Below are 22368 nucleotides of genomic sequence, written 5' to 3'. Positions count from 1 at the left end.
AGTTTAAATACTTTGTTAAAAAGCTGAACGTTGTTACACAGTCAAACTACAAGTCGAAATGAGATTGACAAAAGAAAAAACTGGAAGATGGTATTACACAGCTGAATCACAGCTCAAGGTATAAGTAGTAGTTGTAGTAGTAGTAGTAGCAGCTGGGTGTCACATCCTGCAGTGAAAGGTCCTGTGTGTTAGGTCCATCCCTACTTTGCTGTTGATATCTTGTCACCTAGTCATCTTGGAAAATCAACCTCATCCTGAATTCCCTGTTAAAATACATTAACTGTCTGGGGCTTTAATTTGGAAGAAATTGGATCCTGAGAGCTATTGAGAATCCTTTCTCAACCTGACTAAGCTTATCATAATAAGGCTTTTATTTTGTAATTTGTGTGTGTGTTTGTGTCTGTGTTGTGTGTGTAAATGTTTGTCTGTGTGTGTTTTTTGTGTCTGTCAATCAAACTGACCTGATTACATCATCTCAGTCAGCTGTGTGCCTACATTCTAAGGCTGCCATGGTGATGGCAAAAGCTGGTTTAGACAGCTGCTCTCATTGAGTTTTAACCTGAAGCACAACTCTGCTCCTACCGAACAGGTCATGACTGTGAGACAGAGACACAGGTGGACAATAAGACTGTGAGATTGACTGTGAGACAGAGACACAGGTGGACTACTGTGAGACTGTGAGATGGACTGTGAGACAGAGAGAGTGGTGGACTATAAGACTGTGAGACAGACTGTGAGACAGAGACATAGGTGGACTATGTGACTGTGAGAGGGAGTGTGAGACAGAGAGACAGGTGGACTATAAGACTGTGAGACAGAAAGACAGGTGAACAATAAGACTGTGAGATGGACTGTGAGACAGAAAGACAGGTGAACAATAAGACTGTGAGATGGACTGTGAGACGAGAGACAGGTGGACTATAAGACTGTGAGATACACAGACCCAACTGTTCCCAATGAAGAGAGCTGTGTGTATGGCAATCTTTGGCAATATTGTTGTTACACATTCATGCCAATAAATCTAATTTGAATTGAATTGTATGTATGTATGTATGTATGTATGTATGTATGTGTGTGTGTGTGTGTGTGTGTTAGTTGTAGTACCAGGTAGTAGTAATTAGTGCAGTAGTAGTGGTTGTAGTAGCAGATGCAGTACTCTGGATGCAGTGTGTGTCTGTGAGTGTGAGAGAGAGAGAGAGAATGTTTAATAAAATAAGTTATGTTGTGTATATATGATACTTTGTCAATGTTGTTATTACATTCATGCCAATAAAGCTAATTTGAATTGAATTGAGAGAGAATGTGTGTGTCACCTGGGCAACCAGCTATCCTATATAGACAGATAGGAAACTCTCTCTGAGACTTTGCCTCAAACAAACCACCTCAGAGACTAAACTATAGGTCATATCAACGAAATGACTTGACCGGGAGCGGCAGAAGGCATTTCTGAACAACAGGATATATTTTTTGTGTGGATAAAGTTGAAAAAAGGGACCACTTTGGTGAGTTGAAAAACTGGTACATTCTGCTCTGGTCAAAAAATTTTGATGGGAGTTTATATTGTAAGTTCCTGTCACTCTTGTCCTTAGGAAGGACACAGAGACAAATCTATAAGTCTGAGGGATTTAATAAGCACATGTGAGGAACCACAACAAAAATACCTACATTTCTAGTATAAAATGATACTTGAAGTGTTAAAATTGTGGCCAGGCCAGCAATTTAAAAATGAATTTTTAAGATGAGTTTGCAAGCTGGCTCCACTCTGACGATGATGTCACATGCTCTGACTCCCACCATTCCATCCCATCTGCTTCCATTATAAACTCAGAAACGGCTTGAAATCTTTGTAACACTAAAACAGGGACTGTGAAAAAACTGTAGAAGATATCAAAAAATTGAATACAACATTAATAGCTTAAAGATTTGTCAACATTTTTCAGTTGAAATGATGAATGTAGCTGAAAGTATGCAGAAGTAGTAGCATTTGAAAGTTTAAGACATTTTATGAGGAGTTGAAGATTTCTACATTCATTTACAAAGTACAAAAAATTGCACAAAAAGCTTAATAGTTTAAAAAGTATAAAAGTTATATACAAGCCTTAATGTCCTTAAAAAGCAGAATATTATGATAGTTGAATGGTTTTTGTAGCACAAAGTAGAGAGGAGCTGAAACGTGCCAAAAAACGTACGAAAGAAGAAAAAAAAAATAAAGATTTGGATAACAATAGTGATTAGAATAATAATAATAATAAAGTTAATAAATAAAATAAAAAAAGTTAGCTAGCTAGCTATGGTGGTGACAGTGTCACAGAACATGAGGTCCTAGAAATGTGGTTTGAGTCCTAGGAGAAAATGCAGCCTCCAGTATTGCTGGTTACATGCTAACCTGATATTTGTTACAATTTCAGGTCAGTCAGGTTAACCATCCATTCATCCATCCATCGTCAACCGATTATCCTGCGTACAGGGTCGCGGGGGGTTGGAGCAAATCCCATCTTACATCGGGCAAATGGCGGGGACACCCTGGACAGATGGCCAGTCCATCGCAGGAGTCAGGTTAACATTTAGAATAATTCATCTGGTGTTAGCTAAGCTCATGCTGCCTGTTTCACTGGGGAAGTTATTAATGTAACATTACATTTCAGCTTCTTCAAGTATTTGAATTAAGCTCTTTTGCATTTTCCCGCATTTTTTTCCTAGTTATTATTATTATTTATTCCACCATTTTTGGGCATCTAACTAGTCCTGTACTGTTTGTCCTACAAACTTGGTTCCAACTTCAAATTGTACATCTTCTTCATGAGATGGGTTGTTGCTGTTATCAGTAATGGTTGATTTTATATTAATACTTTTATGCATTTTAAAATGAATGGGTTCCTATGGGAGCAGGGATTTCACTCTTCCAAATTTAAGAGCTTAGTGCTCCGGCATATGTGCAATTTCAGCTGTAAGTTGCAGAAAAGATGTTGATCTTATATATATATATGTTATATTTGGTGTTTGCTAAAAAAATGTTTAGTTTAGGAGCGATGCCCTTCCAAAGTGAAGGGTTTTACAGCTTTTAGCAGACTTTACCAGTGTGTCATGTGATCAGTTAGAGTGGAGACAGGAGGATTTTGCAGACCAGGAATTTTTTGTAAACTGCTGCTAGTCACGTATATTTATCTCTATAAGCCCAAAAAAGGCACCAAAATGTAGCCACATGCCTTTTCTCCCTCAAAATGTCAAAATCCTGCTCAGTGGACATTTAGATTTTTATCTCTGATCCTTAATTGATTGGAAAGTCTCAGTCGTCTCCCATTCACTCCCTGTTGTAGCTGCAGGCTGAGTTCTCCCCCTGTCACTAATTCTTTAACTTGCTGTATCTTCCTCCCTGTTTGGAGTTTGGACACAAGAGGTATATTTTTATGCTCAGCTACTCAAGCACTAACTAAAAAGTCTTTTTTTATTAAGCAAATACACTTTTTGTATCAACAACACATCGTGGGTTCAAATCCTGCAGCTGGCACTAGTGTTAATTAGTTTCAACATTAAACACCTGTAGCCTATGGTGTTTGAACTTAATGACAACAAACTAAATATGGTGACCACAAATTCCTCAGGTCGTAATGTTAGTTATAGCTTTAAACTTTACACAGCTGTTTGTTGTAGCAACTTAATAATGCTAATTTATTCCGCGTTTTTTGCCATTTATCTTGTGCTGTACCGTTTGTCCTACAAACTTGGTTTCAACTTTCAAATTGTACATCTTCTTCATGAGATGGGTGCTATTACCTGTGTTGCTGATATCTGTAATGGTTGATTTTATATTAATATTTTTATGCATTTAAAAATAAATGGGTTCCTATGGGACTCCTCTTCCAACAAAAGAAAGTTTTGTTTGAAATACAAAACAAATAATTTGTGATTTATGTATTTGTTAAATGTGTCTGCTTAGAAAATAGTGCTTTTTTGTTGATAATTGTCATTCTTGTGGTGGTTTACTATTGAAACCAGGAATGAAGTGCCTGTTTCATTTGATGAAAATGGCTGCAAAATGGCAGCCAGGTTTGAGTGGACTCTAGTAGTAATATTTGGCTGTCTTCCTCTTTGCACCTCCAGTTCTTCAGCTTGCATTCTCTTTCTCCTTTAATTGTGGTGAAGACCTGTGCTTTATATTTTCGTGTTCAGCTGCTCAAGCTGTAACTCAAATTGCCCAAACGACAGCTGAAAAGCTTAATTTTTTAAGGCAAATGCACTTTACCATCAACAATACTTCAAAACATTGTGTGATCCAATAGCGTAGTGGTATAGAGACAGTCCTCAGAGTACCATTTCATGCTCCAGACATTGATTTGATTCACAATATTAATATATTATAGCCGGGGCGGTTTGTTCATTAGGGTTCATTAGTAAAAAGGCAGGAGATTTTTCTCACACTTTCTACCAATCACAGTGTTAGTTAGCTGTGACTGTTTTTGACAGACATTTTGTCTCTGAATATCGCTGTCCAATCAGCGTCAAGTCGTGTTCCGGGGAGTCTGGTTGGAAATCGCCCAGATCTCTCTCATAAAATTTCATGTAAAGGCAGTTTTGTTCGGGCTGCGGCCGCTGCAATGCAATCTCTATGGGTTCCGAGAGGGCTCGCACTTACGTGTTTACGTCATGTGCCCAGTAGCAGAGCTACGCTTCTGCCACCTGAAAACGACTCGGCGGTCCTCCAGCTTGTTGCTCTCACTACGACCAGCTGCTGTAGAAAATGTACGTTCAGGCTGAAAATTCAACCGTGTTGTCGGGAGATGCAGTGACTTTACCAGTGGTGAGTAAGACACAGTATAAATAATACATGTAATTTGTTAAGCTATGAGGAGAGGAAAAGTCCGCTAGCCACTAGGCTAATTTATGCTCCGTAAAATGCCATAGGCTAAGCTAATAATAATAATCTTGATAGTTATTATTAAGCTGAATTTTATGCTTATGTTAAATGTGATTGTTATTAAGCCATGTTTTATGTGTGCTGGTGGTGGAGTCAATTTAAAGTTAGCTGCACTTAACCCTTAACAATTATTTGATGTGTTGTTTTTTTCTTTTATTGCCAGATACCACAGAAGAAAGAGGAGGTAGCATGATGTGGCCACCACTGGGATCTTGTCAGAGGAGGGTAAAAAGAAGAAGTGGGAAAGCAACACAGAAAATAAACCAAAAATAATAGAATATACCTTTTATATTTCCCCTTTCATGCCTTGATGTTTATGTGTAAATACAGAGTGAGAATGGGAGAACAACACATAGCTCGTTGTTACTGTGTGATTATAGAGTACAGGAGAACAGTGGATACTTTAATACAGCCCACACCCCTAATAATACTGTGTAACTACAGGATAAGAAGTGGATTTTTTACTACTCTCTGCTTACCTTATTAGTCTTGTTTAATGTTTGTAACTTCAAGAATGAAAATAAATACTGTGCTCCTCTGTACCCCATTAAACATTTAAGATTAGCTATGTTTGATCCACCTTCATGTACAGCATATGTGACATTATTACATAATTGTAGCCTCTTACTTGAGATGGGTCCCTTAGCTGCAACGCAAGATTAACTGTAAATAATTTTATTCATTGCACATCATCAGCCCAGTGCCACTGCGCTTTATTCTGAATTTATTGTTCCTAAATAAAAGGTTTGTCACAGCTAAATCAGATGATTATGAGAGTCATTTTTTTTTTCATTATTGCTAAAGTAGTTGCCTTTACATTCAATGGTCTAAAGATCTGTTGATCTTAACTGTGGACTGTTCATTCATTGTAGACATTGGCACTGAACTTCAGGATGTAGCTGTTCACAAATACTGTACAGTATGTAGCCTAAGGAACAATCCTTGTCTTATAGCAGACTAAGACCATTGAACTGGTCACCTTAGCCATCATCGCAACAATTGCCCTCCCTGAGAAATTTGGCGGGAGCCGCCACTGATTATAGCTTGTGAATTTACACAGCTGTTTGTTGTTTGAACTCGATGCTTACAAAAAGACTTACTTACTGACTTGCAGTGGTTACTTTCAGAACTCTATGTTGTTAGTCTTTCTAAATGTAATCATTGTTTACATGAAATTAAGTCTTTCACAGGATAACTCTTTAGCTGGTTAGTTTCTTTTCATCAGCGTTCTTATCAAATGAAACAGGCACTTCACTCCTGGTTTCAACAATAAACCACCTCAAGAATGACAATTACCAAAAAACACTATTTTCTAAGCAGACATGTTTAACAAAAACATAATAAAATAACATTTGTATTTCAAACAAATAGGAGACTTATTAGCAAATTTTAACAAAACTTTCACCCCCAAAAAACCCGGTCATGCAGCACCTCTGTCTTAAACAGAAACAGATACAGTTGCCCTGCTGTGGTCCATTATCACTAAAATGGCGGGTAATCTTGTCTTGTCCAAAAGCGCATCTGTGGATTCAAACGTAAACACACACCTGGAATACAATTTACTTAGTATTTTTAGGTATTTATTCAGTGACTATTAAGCTTTTAAATAGTATGTGTAAATCTATAGTAAAATCTACTCCATCCACATAGTTAGTGTATTACATGTATAAAATGTGTAAATATTTAAATGTTTAAATTTTCAGCTAGTGAAGTGAATTTTAGTAAACAGCAGTGATGTACTTTCAGAGAGTATGGGCATTGTTTTTAAAGATGAAGCAGAAAGACAAGTCTAAAACATAGGCACAGAATACAAATTCAAAAGCTAAGCATTGAAAGGGCAATTGAGGAAAAAGTACATTTCCCTGGTCTTTTTTGATTATGGCTAACATCAGCTTCATAGCTGCTTTACGAGTTGCGTCAAGAAAAGACAGTAAAGCTGGCCCCATTCCCCTTGGCTTTACATGTTCAATCTTCAAATTCTTTTCTCCAGCATCTCAACAGCACGGATGCTGGATGCACTGTTACACCTGTTATTTCTAATGCTTCTGCCTCAAGCCATCAAAACAGCCAAGTGTTGCCAAGGAAACAATTTATAGGCTGTAATATAAAATACACAGTAAATGCTCTGGACATACTGTAAACACAATGTGAATGGTACATGCACAGTGACATTTCTTAAAATAGGTTGGATTGTTAAACCTCATAATGCATCTGCATTAATGACAGTGTAAACCATAGATAGCAGTGTTCCACTCTTACTGAGCCATTTCAGTAGAATGAGTATTGAGCAGCAGTGGAAGTGAGGCTTGTGCGTGGGTGAGAGGCGCTGCTGATGCTACTGCAGCTGGTCCTCTCCCACATTCTCTTTTTATAGCCAAACTACTCATTTGTGTCTCTTTGACGTCACACACACATACTGAGAGTGAGAGAGAGACATTGAGGCCAGCAGATCTGTTCAGCCTCTTTCCCTCTGTGATTCATATATGATTAGTCACAGTAGCGGTGCAATTCTCCTGCTGTCTCTGTTATTGTCTGTCAAATTCTCACACTCTGGCCTCTAGTCGATCACACGTTTAACACAAGGCATGGGACTCATTCCAGCTAGCACAAACACACTAAAAAGGTGTGGCTAATTAAAAAAAATGTTTCAGTTCAGAAGCCATGTTCAGACCCAGCAGTCGCCCGCCAGATAAAAGGGATCACATGTACCAAAGCCCATGTATAGGCTTCTGGATGGTCTGAAGAATACCAGTCACGTCGTCTGTCTCAGTTTTAAGCAACAAATCTGTCTACACCGTTGGCATGAAGGCTTATAGTTGCCTTGTACTGTACAGGGCATGGAGTAAAAGACAACATCACAGATTTTTGGGGTTGTGTAGAAGACAGCATTTCTCTATTTCCTCTAGAAAAAGGCAAAGAACTACTTTTGCAGTGAACACTATAGGCTGGGACCGGAATCAATCACTGGTGTAAGGGAATAGATATAATTTACTTACTCAAAAACGTGTTAAGCTAGTCTTAAAGTATGAAATGTATTAAAGATTATTATACAGACCCTTGTCTTGTCTGATATTTGTACTAACAGTGTAATAGCATTCGTAATGGCTGTATTCCAATACAAGTGTGTCAGTTCCAAGGTCCTGATATTGTGCCTGCTGGCTCTCTGTCATGGCTTGACACATGATGTCATGGTGTCACATCGAAAGCGAGCAGAGCCTCATTACTGTTATTTGTTCACCTTTTATGAGTCAACATGTCCACTGTGAGACAGACTGCAATCACTAGTTCTACTGTAGAAAGATTTACTTCATAAATTGTACAAATGTAGAGGGGGTAAATTTACTACATTTAGTCCACAATGAAACCTTTTGAATAAATCAGTTTTTATTTCAAAGTACTTCTTTTGATTATTAAGTTTGTATAATAGCTTAATCCTTGAATATTCTTATTGGGACTTCTAAAGCATTGTATACGGTAACACACATTATAGTCACTGTAACATATCAGAGACTTAACATATGATATTCTTATACAGTTATTAGCCAATATTAGATACCACTGGAGGGGGAAAAAAGTGTTTTTGTGATTTCTATGAACTGAAACTTTAGGGCCCATCTGAAAAACATCCTATTTGATCTGTTTGTCTCCGTTTTTTTATTCTGTAAACCCCCCATTAAAACTCTGCTGCTATATCTTTAACTTAACATGTACATTTTGTTCAGTTTATCTTTGTGCAGTTGGTGCAGTAAAACGTGTCTTACCTCGGCTTTCTCAATTAACAAACAGACCCTTGGGTCAGGTCACTGCAGACAAATATATACACACATTACACACTCGTGTTCATATATGGACAGTTCTGTGACTCCTTGAAAGCAGATGTATGAATTAGCCAGAGAGAAATCTCAGACCGACCAAGGCAGACCCATACACATACTGCTCCATGCTAATTAGCCAACAGACTGTACGGCAGCAGTGTGAGAGTTGTGTATGAATGCATGTGTGTAAAAGAGTGATTGTGATTGTTGTTGTACTGCATGTTGGCTCTATTTCTGTAAGTTCCATGCACCATCAGGACAGGTTAGTAAGCCAGTTTGGTGGCTTGGACTCAGACAGCAGTGGAGTGGATCCTCTTGACAGTGTTTCTCTGTCCTCTCCGCCCGGTCATCAGGTACCTCAGGATGAGTGGAGCAGCTTCTCACCTCTGGGGAAGGAGGACGATATCCCCTGTCGGAGGATGAGGAGCGGCAGCTATGTCAAAGCCATGGCTGAGGACGACAGCGGAGACTCTGACGGAAGTCCCAAACCCTCTCCCAAAATCCAGGCACGCCGGGCCAGCTACCTGAAAGCCACACAGCCATCATTGACTGAGATGACCACCCTACAGTAAGACTTCATTTTCTTCCATTACATATTTACCTGAATCTCAGACCTGAATCTTGTCCACTAATGAGATTTTCCTTACCCTTCTACCATGTTTAAATAAGGCTGAAACGTCATGATTGAAACTAAATTTCTATTATTGTTTCTTTAATTATGCATATGTTAATGATATACATGGGCAGGCCTTTTCGGTCTTTATTTTGTTGTTGTACTCAAACATTGTTCTCCTTCCTGCTAGAATGTAAATGCATTTATACAGTCTACTTCACATGAGATAGTCGTATCAAAGGAACTTTCCAGTATAACAAACAAACATTGTGTGAAAAACTAAAGTTAACTTTCACATAGTTTGAGAAACAGCATTTTGTACAATGAGTCCGGATACATCTACTCATAAAGTTATGACCTGATTTCATGAATTAAATAGAATGAGCTTAAGTTTATTTCATTCTGTGATCCTTATTTAAATGTTATTATGATAACAGCACACAAGCCTGCAGCAGGATGCCACGTTTGCCTTAACATTATGCTGATTAGCTAATTAGGAAACAGATGGGGCTCGTTGTGTGTGATGACCCCAAACTCATGTCAGTAAACACTAGAGGTGGACTCAACATTAGCTCCTCATTATACTTCTGAGGAGGGTTTTGTTTGTTTTTTTGTTATCTTGTTTGGTAAGGTTGCTAGATCCAGTGACAGCTGAATCATCATGAAACATACTACTGTACATTCATATTGAAAATATTGCATTACAGTGTGTTCTATTGTATCTATGTAGAAAATAGCTCTCTAATGTGTGTATTTACACAATAAACTTACAGTTCTTCCAGTATTTTTCCCTGTTAACATCCCCTAAATATTAGAGAGTCAATTGGATTAATTAAATATTAGATTAATATACTTTACTGAATTTAACTGTTAAAATCTACTAGTTATTAGGCAGAATTAAATTTTCAAAAAACACCATCTTTTTTTGTCATACTGTACAATGCTGCAGCTCCTCTTTTCACCCTGTGTTGAATGCTCTGTTTTAGCTATGGAGAGATCATCTCACCTCTATAGGATCTTTGTTGCGAACTGCACATGCGCAGTTCTTAGTTAAGGACTACTAGCCGCTCAGAAGCAGAGTCGGGTCCTGAAAAGCCTGTAAACAGCCTTCAGTTAAGCTGTATATGTTCCCCTTAACAGCTTAGCAACGTAAACTGGAGCAATCTGTAGGACTGGGGCGATTCGTCCAGAACAGCACAACTGCTGTCCACGAATACGTGAAGCAGCATGAACATGTGAAGCGAAAGTATCCCGGATCCAACGAGTCCCACCCTGAACACATCTACATGCCAGAGAGAGAGGGAGAGAGGGATGGAGGGGTAGGGGGGAGCAGCCTACACAATATATGCGCAGAAGTACAGATAATAAAGGTAATGTTGATACAAAATGAATGAATAATGGGTACAGATATTTATATTAATATTAATAATAAAAATCGTAATGTTAATGACAATAATAATAACAATAGGACTAGTAATAATAAGTGTCGAGCAGGAACACGGTGGCAGCAGGTGACATGCAGCCACAGATCCAGACTCCACAGCTCCAGAGCCAGAAAACCTGCAGGAAGTGATAGGAGGAGAGAGGAGAGGGACGAGAAAGCACAAGACTACCGAAAGGAGAGAAGTTGTGTTAGTAACATGCAATAATGGGATGAGGTTGCATACAGAGGGAGAGAAAGTAGAGGAGAGAGGAGCTCAGTGCATCATAGGAAATCCCCCAGCAGTCTAGGCCTATAGCAGCATAACTAAGGGATGGTTCAGGACTAACCTGAGCCAGCCCTAACTATAAGCTTTATCAAAGAGGAAAGTCTTAAGCCTACTCTTAAATGTGGAGATGGTGTCTGCCTCCTGAACCCAAACTGGAACCTGGTTCCACAGGAGAGGAGCTTGATAGCTGAACGCTCTGGCTCCTAGTCTACTTTTGGAGACTCTAGGAACCACAAGTAACCCTGCATTCTGGGAGCGCAGGTCTCTGGTGGGGTAGTAAGGTACTATGAGCTCTTTAAGATAAGATGGTGCCTGACCATTAAGAGCTTTGTAGGTAAGAATGAATGAAATTAATATACAACGTACAAGGTAAATGTATGTATTATATTAAAACAGGGTTGTAAGATGAATGCAGTTTGTAGTTCCCTTTATGCTACACAGTGAACGACTTATACAAAAATTATTTTAAAAAAATGTATACAGAATATAAGTTTCAAATCACACATACATACTTTGTTTGTTTGTTTGTTTTTTAATTGTGCCACTTTTTTTTGCTTTGAGGGAAGTCACCTTCCCCCACAGGCCCATTTTCTCCAAAATTGTCCTAATCACAGAGAAACAAAAGAAATGGTAATTTTGTGAAGACTGGAAAAGGTGACAGGGCAGGACAGAGACACAAAAACACAACAAAGGGCTGTCTATCTACTAGTGTTCTTATTGTTAAAGGCTTTGAATAGGATGGGGGCTCATTTAACTGTAACTTTAAGTACAAGATGATTAAATGCAGATATTACAAAAGGGCTATTGATACTTTAATTACCTCCAAGCCATGTTGGCAGAAAATTTTGCCCCGGTGAAGAGGTGGTCGCTCTCCCCCCCTCAGTTTAATGAACAGGGCAGTTTGCTCCTCGCTCCCTAAAACAAAACGACATGTTCAAGTAAGTTTTTTGCTTCACATCACCAAACAGTAAGCAGCATAAATCGCAAAATAACCTAGTTACATTAACCGTGTACTATATCCCAAGGTTTTTGGGATGTTTTTGCATTACTAACGTTAACTATCTGAAAACCAAGCAGGGTTCACAACCCGTCTAACGTTACGTGGTAACGTTATTTTCATGTACATAATATTAAGTATAAGTGATGTATAATATCGCGACAATCTCGGTAAGACGCAGGTCTGACTCTGAACCTCTTCGGTTTTAAGTGAAGACGTTAAAGGCTTTATTTTTTAGGTTGTAACTTGCCCACACAAGTTTAACTTAACATTAATGTTAGCACATCAATAACCTCATGTAACGTTAGCTCGCCAGTTAATCACTTAACTCACATTAACTTCTCCCACAAAACTATTCTTTAAATGACAAATTGCGCTTTTATGCCTCTTGTTATTTTTACATTTGTGTAGTTGGCTTTTGAAGTGAGTTGAAATCCAATACTTACATTTATAGGTAAAATCCGGGGGGCTCAACTCCACAGCCTACGCCATTATTTACGCTGGGACAATCAACCGGCGTGCAATGAATGTCGGGATACCTGGGGCTGCGAAGGATCCAGGTGTTGGATCCTGCAAACGGACGAAAAGAAGGCTGCATTTGTCGGCCGCATTTGAAGGAGCCTTTGAAATGGGACAGCCTAGTCGCATCGACTGTCTTCAAATGCAGCCTTCGAAGGATGCGGTCCCTGAATTGAGAAACAGCTGTGAACTCTTTTCCTGGTTCCTGTCAGAACATGCAGCATTCTGGATCAGCTGAAGAGTCATAATGGACTTTTTCAAGCAGCATGATTATAAGGAATCGCAGTAATCCAGCCTAGAAGTAACAAATGCATGGACTAGTTTTTCTGCATCATTTTTAGACAGGATGTTTTTGCAATATAGAAGGTTAGATATAGGTCTACAGTTTGCTAAAGCCCCTGGATCAAGAGTGGGCTTTTTAAGTAGGGGTTTAATATCAGTTACTTTAAATTAATGTGATACATAGTCTGTTAATAAAGATCATATCTAGTATAGAAGTGCTAACTAAGGGGAAAACTTCTTTAAGTAGCCTAGTTGGGATTGGGTCTAAGAGGCAGACTGATGGTTTAGATGAAGAAATTATTGAAGTTAGTTGGAAATATATGCATAATTGTGGCCATACATGAGTGAACAGCTTGTGGAGTACACAGTATAGAAGTTTGTGTGGGAGAAGTTCCAAACCTGCACAGAATAAGATTGGTATTTATGAAAAGTTGCGTACACATACAAGCACTTATTAAATCCCACACATTCTACATGTATATTGCTTTGCTTATGCATGACCATGGTAATTTATGAAATCACAAGTCAGATATAGGCCATATATGGTAAACAACTTCCCTTCAAAAGACCCTGGTAGAGTCAAGATGATCATGATAGCTGTTCAGGAAGAACATTATGACAAGCAACTGTTACACTACATCAAAACCTATATGTATCATTTTGGAATGTTCATATTTCTAACTGATATGTATTACTACAGTGGTTCCCAACCTTTTTTCCTTGGTGCCCTCGTACTTGAATCCAATAAAAGCTGAGCCCCCCCAAAACCCACAAACACACATGCTCACAAATATTATGTATTTACTTCCAATTCTTATTTACAACAAACAAACAAAAAACATTTATGATTGTTTCCATTCTTAGGCCCCTTAACCTTTGGTAAATGTCTCTTTTCTTATTTCTTTCTATTAACAACACAATACAAAAGTAGGCCTTTACACACACATCCTTACCTAATGAATAATATATTCATTATTATTATTATCATCAGAGTAATAAGTGATTAATCAGCACAAATAGTAGATAGCTCTGTCCTAGATCTTCCACAGAACAAATAACTGAAACAAGGGCAGTTAGTTGGATATCCAAATGCAAGTATTAATTGGGCTCTAACTAACAATAGCAATCAATACGTTCTTTATACAAATGCACATCATGTGAAAACTGTCACATAGCTATGCAGTAGTGTTAATTTGGCTCCAAAGTAACAATAATAATCTCTTCATAAATTCTCATTAATGTTTTTAACTCTGACATCCTGTTCATTCCTAAACTAATGGCCACCTTGGGCTTGTATACCTCCGACCAGGGATGTAATGTCAGTTGTGATGCTAGTGACAGTGCCAGCCTAAAGTCCTTGTGTACATCCAGTCTGTTACAAACCTTTGTTTTTATTGTTACAAGGGCAGAGAAGGCTGTCTCAGACAGATATGTCGTGCTGAATGGGAGAAAAACCCTCTGTGTTTGGCCAGTGTGGGTGCAACAGCGTATCCTTTGACGATCCAAAACATTTTGTATCCGTTCTCCTGGAAATATTTCTTTGACACAGAATCGGCTTGAAGTTCAGCAAGCTCATCCTCACAGCCAAGGTATTCCATGTCCTCTAGGCTGGAAATGTACATGTCCATCACCCACAATTCTCAAACCCAAGTACTCGTCAGCATCAGCAAAACGGGACTTAATTTCCTCGTGGAGCAAGTTCATGTGTCAGGTAAACTCAGTGCGTAAAGACGCACACACAGTGCCACCAGACTGTTTCATCAGCAGTGGAAATTGATGCATCTCTTCTTTTGACCAACTCTGTATTTCATTTTGTGCAGTGCAAAGAATTCTGATTCTGATTTTTGTGCACAAAGTGCTGAGAGCATCTTTGCGTATGACGTTTCATTTGTAACATTGTAGAGAGTAAATGTGTCTGCTAAGTATGCCGTTTTGATCCAGAATGCATCAGTCAGCTGTTTGCGCAGTTGGCGATTGTGATCTTGCAAGAAGTCCTTAATTTTTTCCTGCAGTTCAATAAAATGCACAAGCACTTGTGGCAACCAGCGTACCTCTGTGTGTAACGGCAGTGTTTGATGCACTTCATCTTCACACAGCTGGGCAAACAATCTTGATCGTAGGGTGAGCTTTAATGAAGTTTACAACTTTAACAACGGTTTTCAGGGTGTCACTGAGGTCTTCTGAACGTTTTTTTACTGGCCAGTGCTTGGCAATGTAACATGCAGTGAAAAATTGAGAACCCTGGGGCTTTTTCTTTCAATTGGCTGTTAAATCCCTTGTTTTTGCCCATCATCGCTGTAGCGCCATCAGTGCAGGATCCAACAAGATTCTCGTAGAGCAAGTTGTTGGATGAGAGGTAAGAGTCCACAGCCATAAAAATATCTTATTCTGTAGTTGTTGTGGTTAGATTGGTAGACATAAGAATGTCTTGTTGCATGTCCTCACTGTGAATATATTGCCCATAAACGATGACCACGGACTAGTCTGACACTGTTGTCTTTTCATCCAACTGAATGGCTAAGGGAACATTCCTAAGTGTCTTGTGCAGCTGGTTTTGACAATCTCCAGCCATTTTATCAATTCTGTCTTTAACAGTGTTGTCAGAGAGTGGGACAGTTCTCACTTTATCCACCAGCTGTGGGACACACAGTCTCTACACTTTTCAGGCAGGTGGGTTTGTGTGGCTTTTTAGCCTTGGAAATTATTAGCAAACGTGCAAATGACTACTAGACTACTATATCAGAGTTACTAAGTGTGGCACCACTAATCACAGTGGCTCTGAGATCATTGTGTCCTTGGATATATTAACTCTAAGCAATGCAGTGGTGGAACAAGAGGAAATGAGTCATTGCTGGAATTAGGAATAAATTGCTAAAAGGTTCATTTAAAACAATTCACTCTTGAATTGTGGCTTGTATAGGGATATTTGTGATCTTAACTTGTAACATGTGAGTCACTGAACCTCAGGAACTCCCATAAAATCCCATCTATTTACTATTTACACTGTACAATCAATAATAATTTTTTACAACCAGATAAATGTCTCAAATCACACACAAATCTGTCAGTTTGGTGCTGTAGTGTTGTGGAGAGCCTTATGGCTGATGGCACAAATCAGGCTCGGGGCTGGATGAGTCTGTGGCTGAAGGAGCTCCTGAGCTGCCTCAGCTCAGCATAGAGAGGATGAGAGGGGTTGTCCATGATGGTTTTCAGCTTCCATCTCCTCCTCCTCTCAGTCACTGCCTCCACACTGTCCAGTTCCATCCCCACCACTGAGCTGGCCTTCTTCACCAGCTTGCCCAGTTTGTTGGTGCCACAAGTCCCGATGCCACCTCCCCAGCACACCACATCGAAGAAGATGACACTGGCTGCCACAGACTGGTAGAACATCCGCACCAGCCTGGTGCACACATTGAAGGAACTGAGCCTCCTCAGGAAGAACAGCCTTCTCTGTCCATTCCTGTAGAGGGCCTCGGTGTTGTCTGTCCAGTTTGTTGTTGAGGTCCACCATCTCTACTCCCTCACCCCTTATTACAACAGGGGTGTGGGGCCTCTTGCTGCTTCTTTAGTCCACCACCAGCTCCTTGGTTTTTCCTGTGTTGAGCTGGAGGTAGTTGCTGTCACACCATCCGATGAAGCTCTCAGTCAGGTCTCTCTACTCCTCCTTGCTGTCATCAGGGATACAGCTGATGATGGAGGAGTCATCTGAGAACTTATGGAGGTGTCTCGTCCCAGAGTCGAAGCAAAAGTCAGAAATCTAAACCCAGTTCAGTTTACTCTGAGGAAAACAGGAAGAGAGTGGCCGGACCCTCTCATCTGTGTCACGACTCACGACACAGCAAAGACTACTACTAAACAATTCTTCACTGCCTGGCTTCATCCACAACGGACCTGTCAGCTAACAACTAGCAACACGAAGTCAACTTCCTTTTTCCTTTATGGACTGCTAACGTACTGGGCATTGCATAGCTTTACATAGCCTAACTGCAACTTCAACTTGGCTAAGCACAGGATTGGTTAGCTTTTATAAATTTACATTGATGTGTTTTTCGTTAAAGATTTATTGTTGTGATCATTGTTAATGTGAGATTATGTAACTACACTGCTCAGCCACAGCTGAATTGGTTAGAAATGCTATGTTTCACACAGACACACAGTCTTTGCATGCTAACTAACTCCTTTTAACTTGGTACTGTTACACAGATCACGTAAATACAAAGAAACTTCAATTCAAACATATGCAGGAAGCAACATAAAATTGCTTCTACACATTTCATTCTTTGACCCCAAGTCCTCACAGGCACTCACGCACACACATTGTCTTTGTCTTGGCTTAGTGCATTTTAGTTAGTTTCATCGTGTGTGTTTTCTTTTTTTACCTTGTAAATGAATGCTTGTGTAAATACATACTGGTTTCTTTTAACATTGCATATGAATGAATATATTGCCAACCTATGCCTCGTAGGCAGTGCTTAATTTGTAAATGATTAGGTGCCTGAGCGTGTGAAATGTCCCGCCCGCCAAAAATAATGATTTCATAATTTATGATCAAATAATTGTTTTAACGGGCGAACAGAAACCGTTATTAGCTACCAAATCAAAAAGTAAATAAGGAAAATCATTTGACTTACCCTATTGGGCTGGATGAAATCTTGGATTTTATTTGTGTAGAAGGTAGAGGTATCGAAACAGCGCTCCGGCTAGCTCCGGTACAAATTAAGCACTTCTCGTAGGACTCCAAATCCTTCAACCCACTATCTATTGATGGTAATTTGCTATAGTTATTGATTTATTTATTAACTAAAATTCAAAATTAATAGTTTAGTATATTTAATGAGACTAAATTAAGTCATTGGCTATCAATTTCTCTTGTTTCAAGAGCTGTCTATTATTAATTATTACTTAATAGTAATAATTATTATTACATTATTTAATATAAATGTTGATCTGCTATTGGCCTGAATCAGATGTCAGATGTCTTCACAGTTAGTAGGCAAAAATATTATTTCACCATTGCTAATGGTGCTAAATATTTAATTACATATAATTTTGATGGCTTTATATTCAACTTGTGATTTTGACATCCAAGCCATATGTTTGATTTACTTGATTTACGTTACTTTAGTTTGTAGAAAAAAGGGGCTTTGCAACTTGAAACTGCTATACTACAATAATAAAACATTTTTAATATTTGTGCAAAGATAATTAGTATTAACTAGGGGAATACACCACTGTTGCAATTGTACTACAACTTAAGACAATTTGTTACAAAGAAAACCTCTGACTTAATTGAATGGCAATAACAATGGCAGAAGCTGCTGTGGTTGATAAATAATTGTGTGCATTCTTAATAAATTCAGCAGATGTATCACTGAACCACTATGCATATGTGGTTGACTTTGTAGTTGTATGACATGGATGATGACCACTGTGCTGATTAAATGAGAGTATTACAATGTTGAGTAAGTTCAGAGATAACCATGTGTATGACTATACATCCCTGTCCTCCCTCTCTCAGGATTTCGACAGAGCACTCCCCCAAACTGCAGATCAGGAGCCACAGTTACCTACGTGCGGTGAGTGAGGTTTCAATCAATAGAAGCCTCGATACCCTGGACCCCAAAACCCTCCTCGACCCCAAATCGCTGCTGTCCTCACCCCAATACCGCTCACGCAATGAAAGCTACATGAGGGCCATGAGCACCATCAGTCAGGTTGGTTGCCAACACTGCTACCTTGATATTTACACTATGCCCACCTAATCATGATAAATACAAAAAAGGTTTGGATGGATTTGATAGTGTTTGAGCTCTGCTGTGGAATGGAATATGTGATGAGCAGTCTATACCAGACTGAACAAAACCAACCTTGATTTTCACTTAATGCCATTATTCATTTGGGAGAGGACTCCAAGCACATGCAGCCTATGACAGCTTGGGTATTATAAACAGTATGACCAGTTGTAGATCTTTGTCTTTCACTGTCGGTAAAGGACAGGTTCACTGTTTTCCAACACAGACCTTAAATATATACCATTATTTATATATTTATATTATAATGAAACACAGTGTCACCATAACTTAATTTTTGAGAAATATAGCAGTTTTGCTTTGGGTCTAAACACAATCGGGTGAGGTAATAGTTTATGCCTTGTCGCTGTCACAATTCCTAGCAGAGAAAGAGACCCAAACACAGATCTAATAATAATAATAATGCATTACTTTTATATAGCTATTTACAGTGAAGTGGGGGGGGACTCACCTCCAATGTGTAGCACCCACCTGGGTGATGCACGGCAGCCATTTAGCACCAGAACGCTTACCACACATCAGCTTGAGGCAGAGAGGGAGGGAAACATTGAGCCAATTGCTATGGGGGATGAATAGATGACCAGAGGGTGAAAGCCAAGGTTGGGAATTTTTGCCATGACACTGCGGGAACCCCCTACTCTTTGCGAGAAGTGCCATGGGATCTGTAATGACAATGAATCAGGATGTCAGTTTAACCTCTCATCCGAAGGATGGAAGCTCCTACAGCACAGGGATCTTATTATTAGAACCAGAGGGAAGACTGCCCCCTACTGGCCCTCCAACACCACTTCCAGCTGCAACTTAGTTTTCCCAAGAGGTCTCCCATCCAGGTATTGGCCAAGCCCAAACCTGCTTATCTTCAGTCATTCAGCAGTAGCAGGGTTTATATTGGTATGGCTTCTAGGCAAAGGTTCATAGTTTATTGAACAAAGGGAATTGTGCAGGGAGGTTGGGCCAGAGAGAGACAGGTTCCTTCCTTAATCCTGGGCTGAGTGAAAACGTTGGCGGGCTTATGGACAGAGCAGACTGGGAAAAAGGTCTAGTCGACAGGGTGTTTCTGGCTGAGTGGCTAAACCGAGGCTTGACGAAGGCAGTGCATTACTTCACAACAATCCGGCGGGGACTGGATGTCTGAGCCTCCCTCTTTACAAAAACTGGTCAGGTGTGCTGATGAGGTGTGAGAGAGGGCCCACAGCAGACACGCCCAAGATCCCAGGCAGGGGAAAGAGAGAGAGAAACAAACAAAGACTGACGAACAGAAACACACCAAGCTCCCAGCACACAGTCAAAACATAAAGACAGTCAAACACACACACACACACACACACCTACACACGGGTCACAGCTGGGGGCTTGTGACAGACAGTCTTAACTTAAGGTCCACTTACTCATTTGCGCTGGATCTTTTGACAATATCAAACAGCTTCCCTTGCTGTTAAAATAAGATTAATAAGAAGTTAGGGTTTGAAGGTCTAAAGGATTGAGATGCTGCTTCAGAGGAGTCAGAGAAGTTCTACAGTCCCCTCCAAAATTATTGGAACAGTAAGGCAAATTCCTTTAGGAAGACATTTGGGTTTCAGATCAAAAGATGAGTATGAGACGAGTTCAGAATTTCAGCTAACATTTCCTGGTATTCACATCTAGATGTGTTAAACAACTCAGGACATACCTCCCTTTGTTTGAACCCACCCATTTTTCAAGTGAGCAAAACTATTGGAACATGTGACTGACAGATGTTTCTTGTTGCCCAGGTGTTGCCTTTTAGGCTGATTGTCCAAACATTAAATAGCTCTGCATGACTAGTCTAAGTTTTCATCCTTGGTTCAAACCTATAAAGACAGCATTTCCTGTTGAAGAGGATAAACCAACATGAAGACCAGAGAGCTGTCTATGGGAGAAAAGCAAGCCATTGTCAAGCTGAGAAAAGAAGGAAAATCGACCAGAGCCATTGGACAAATACTGGGCATAGCAAGCACAACAATTTGGAATGTCCTGAAAAAGAAAGAAACTACTGGAGTACTGAGCAACAGACGTCCAACAGGTCGGCCAAGGAAAACAACAGTAGTTGATGACAGAAATATGGTGAGAGCTGTGAAGAAAACCCCCAAAACATCAGTAAGTGACATCACCAACGACCTCCACAGTGCAGGGGTGAAGGTATCACAATCCACTGTTGGAAGAAGACTCAGAGAGCAGAAATATAGAGGCCACACCACAAGATGCAAACCACTCATCAGCAGCAAGAATCGGAAGGCCAGATTGAAATTTGCAAAGAAGTACAGAGATGAGACGCAAAAGTTCTGGAACACAATCTTATGGACTGATGAGCCCAAGATTAATCTCTAGCAAAGTGATGGAAAGGCCAAAGTGTGGAGAAAGAAAGGAACTGCTTATTAACCAAAGCATACAATCTCATCTGTGAAGCATGGTGGAGGTCATGTCATGGCTTGGGCGAGCATGGCTGCTTCTGGAACAGGCTCATTAATATTCGTTGATGATGTAACTGATGATGGTAGCAGCAGAATGAATTCAGAAGAGGACAGAAACATTTTGTCTGGCAATTTACAGAGAAATGCATTGAAACTAATGGGAAGGACGTTTATCATGCAGCAGGACAATGACCCAAAGCACACTGCCAACAAAACAAAGGACTTCATCAGGGAAAAAGTGGAAGGTTTTAGACTGGCCAAGTCAATCAGCTGACCTTAACCCAATAGAGCATGCATTTCACCTCCTTAAGAGGAGACTGAAGGGAGAAACACCCCGAAACAAACAAGAACTGAAAGAAGCTGCGGTAAAAGCCTGGAATAGCATCACAAATGAAGAATGCAACAGTTTGGTGATGTCGATGGGTCTCAGGCTTGAGGCAGTTATTGCAAGCAAGGGTTCTGCCACCAAATATTAAATGTTATTTACTTTTAGATTATTTGTTCCATTACTTTTGCTCACCTAAGAATGCTGTGGTCTAATACAAACAGTGATATGTCCTAAGTTGTTTAACACATCTAGATGTGTTAGGACCAGGAAACCAGGAAATGACCAGGAAATGTTAGCTGAAATTCTGAACTCTTGTCTCATACTCATCTTTTGATCTGAAACCCAAATGTCTTCAGTGAACAACAAAAACAAAGGAATTTGCATTACCGTTCCAATACTTTTGGAGGGGACTGTACAATTGAAGCTATCAGCAAGGCTCTGTTATGTTCAGAGGTGCAGTGGTGCGTATAAACAAGTACATGGCATATAACAAACTTTGAGCAGGGGGATTTACTGTATAAACTCCTAAAAGTAGCCACAGATGTGTATCAGTGTCTATCTTGCAAAGCAAGGTAGCAGCCAGTCATATTAGTGTTTCATGGAACCAGGTTATATTGCTCCCTAACTAGCCTTAAGAGTATTGTTCTAAGCAGACATTCACGTAAAGAAATGATTATTGATATTTGGGCATGTCGTTTCAATTACTGGTAACATGGATGAAACAGGAAGTCCAGTTTAAGTAAGAGATCCACAAGTTTGAAGACTTACCTCACCTGTTCCCGTTCTCGCCTGCCTGCTAAACTCTGTCGGTGAGACAGAGATTAGCAGAGAAGAGTTTGGGTGCCATTCACGCAGCCGTGTGCAGAAAGTAGCTTGTGAATGTCACTTTTCGTGAAGCGACCAGTCACTGCCTGGATGTGGTGGGACATTTAAAAATATTGACAGATAGGG

At 39.7% G+C, this 22368-nt stretch overlaps 1 protein-coding gene across 1 annotated transcript in view; it reads left to right on the top strand.

Moving 5' to 3' along the window:
- Positions 1-22368, top strand: part of LOC119902939 (disks large-associated protein 1-like) — a 219384-nt gene that overhangs the window by 114515 nt on the left and 82501 nt on the right. The window contains exons 3-4 of the mRNA XM_038719344.1: positions 9084-9298; positions 18369-18564. Of these exons, the coding sequence (XP_038575272.1) occupies positions 9084-9298; positions 18369-18564 (411 nt within the window). The remainder of the gene's footprint in view (positions 1-9083; positions 9299-18368; positions 18565-22368) is intronic.

The sequence above is a fragment of the Micropterus salmoides genome, unplaced genomic scaffold (assembly GCF_014851395.1).
Source record: "Micropterus salmoides isolate LMB-PRFRI ecotype aquatic unplaced genomic scaffold, ASM1485139v1 Ms_hic_scaffold_14, whole genome shotgun sequence".
Taxonomy (NCBI): domain Eukaryota; kingdom Metazoa; phylum Chordata; class Actinopteri; order Centrarchiformes; family Centrarchidae; genus Micropterus; species Micropterus salmoides.
The sequence above is the reverse complement of the archived record's forward strand: the minus strand, read 5'-3'. Positions and strand labels throughout refer to the sequence as shown.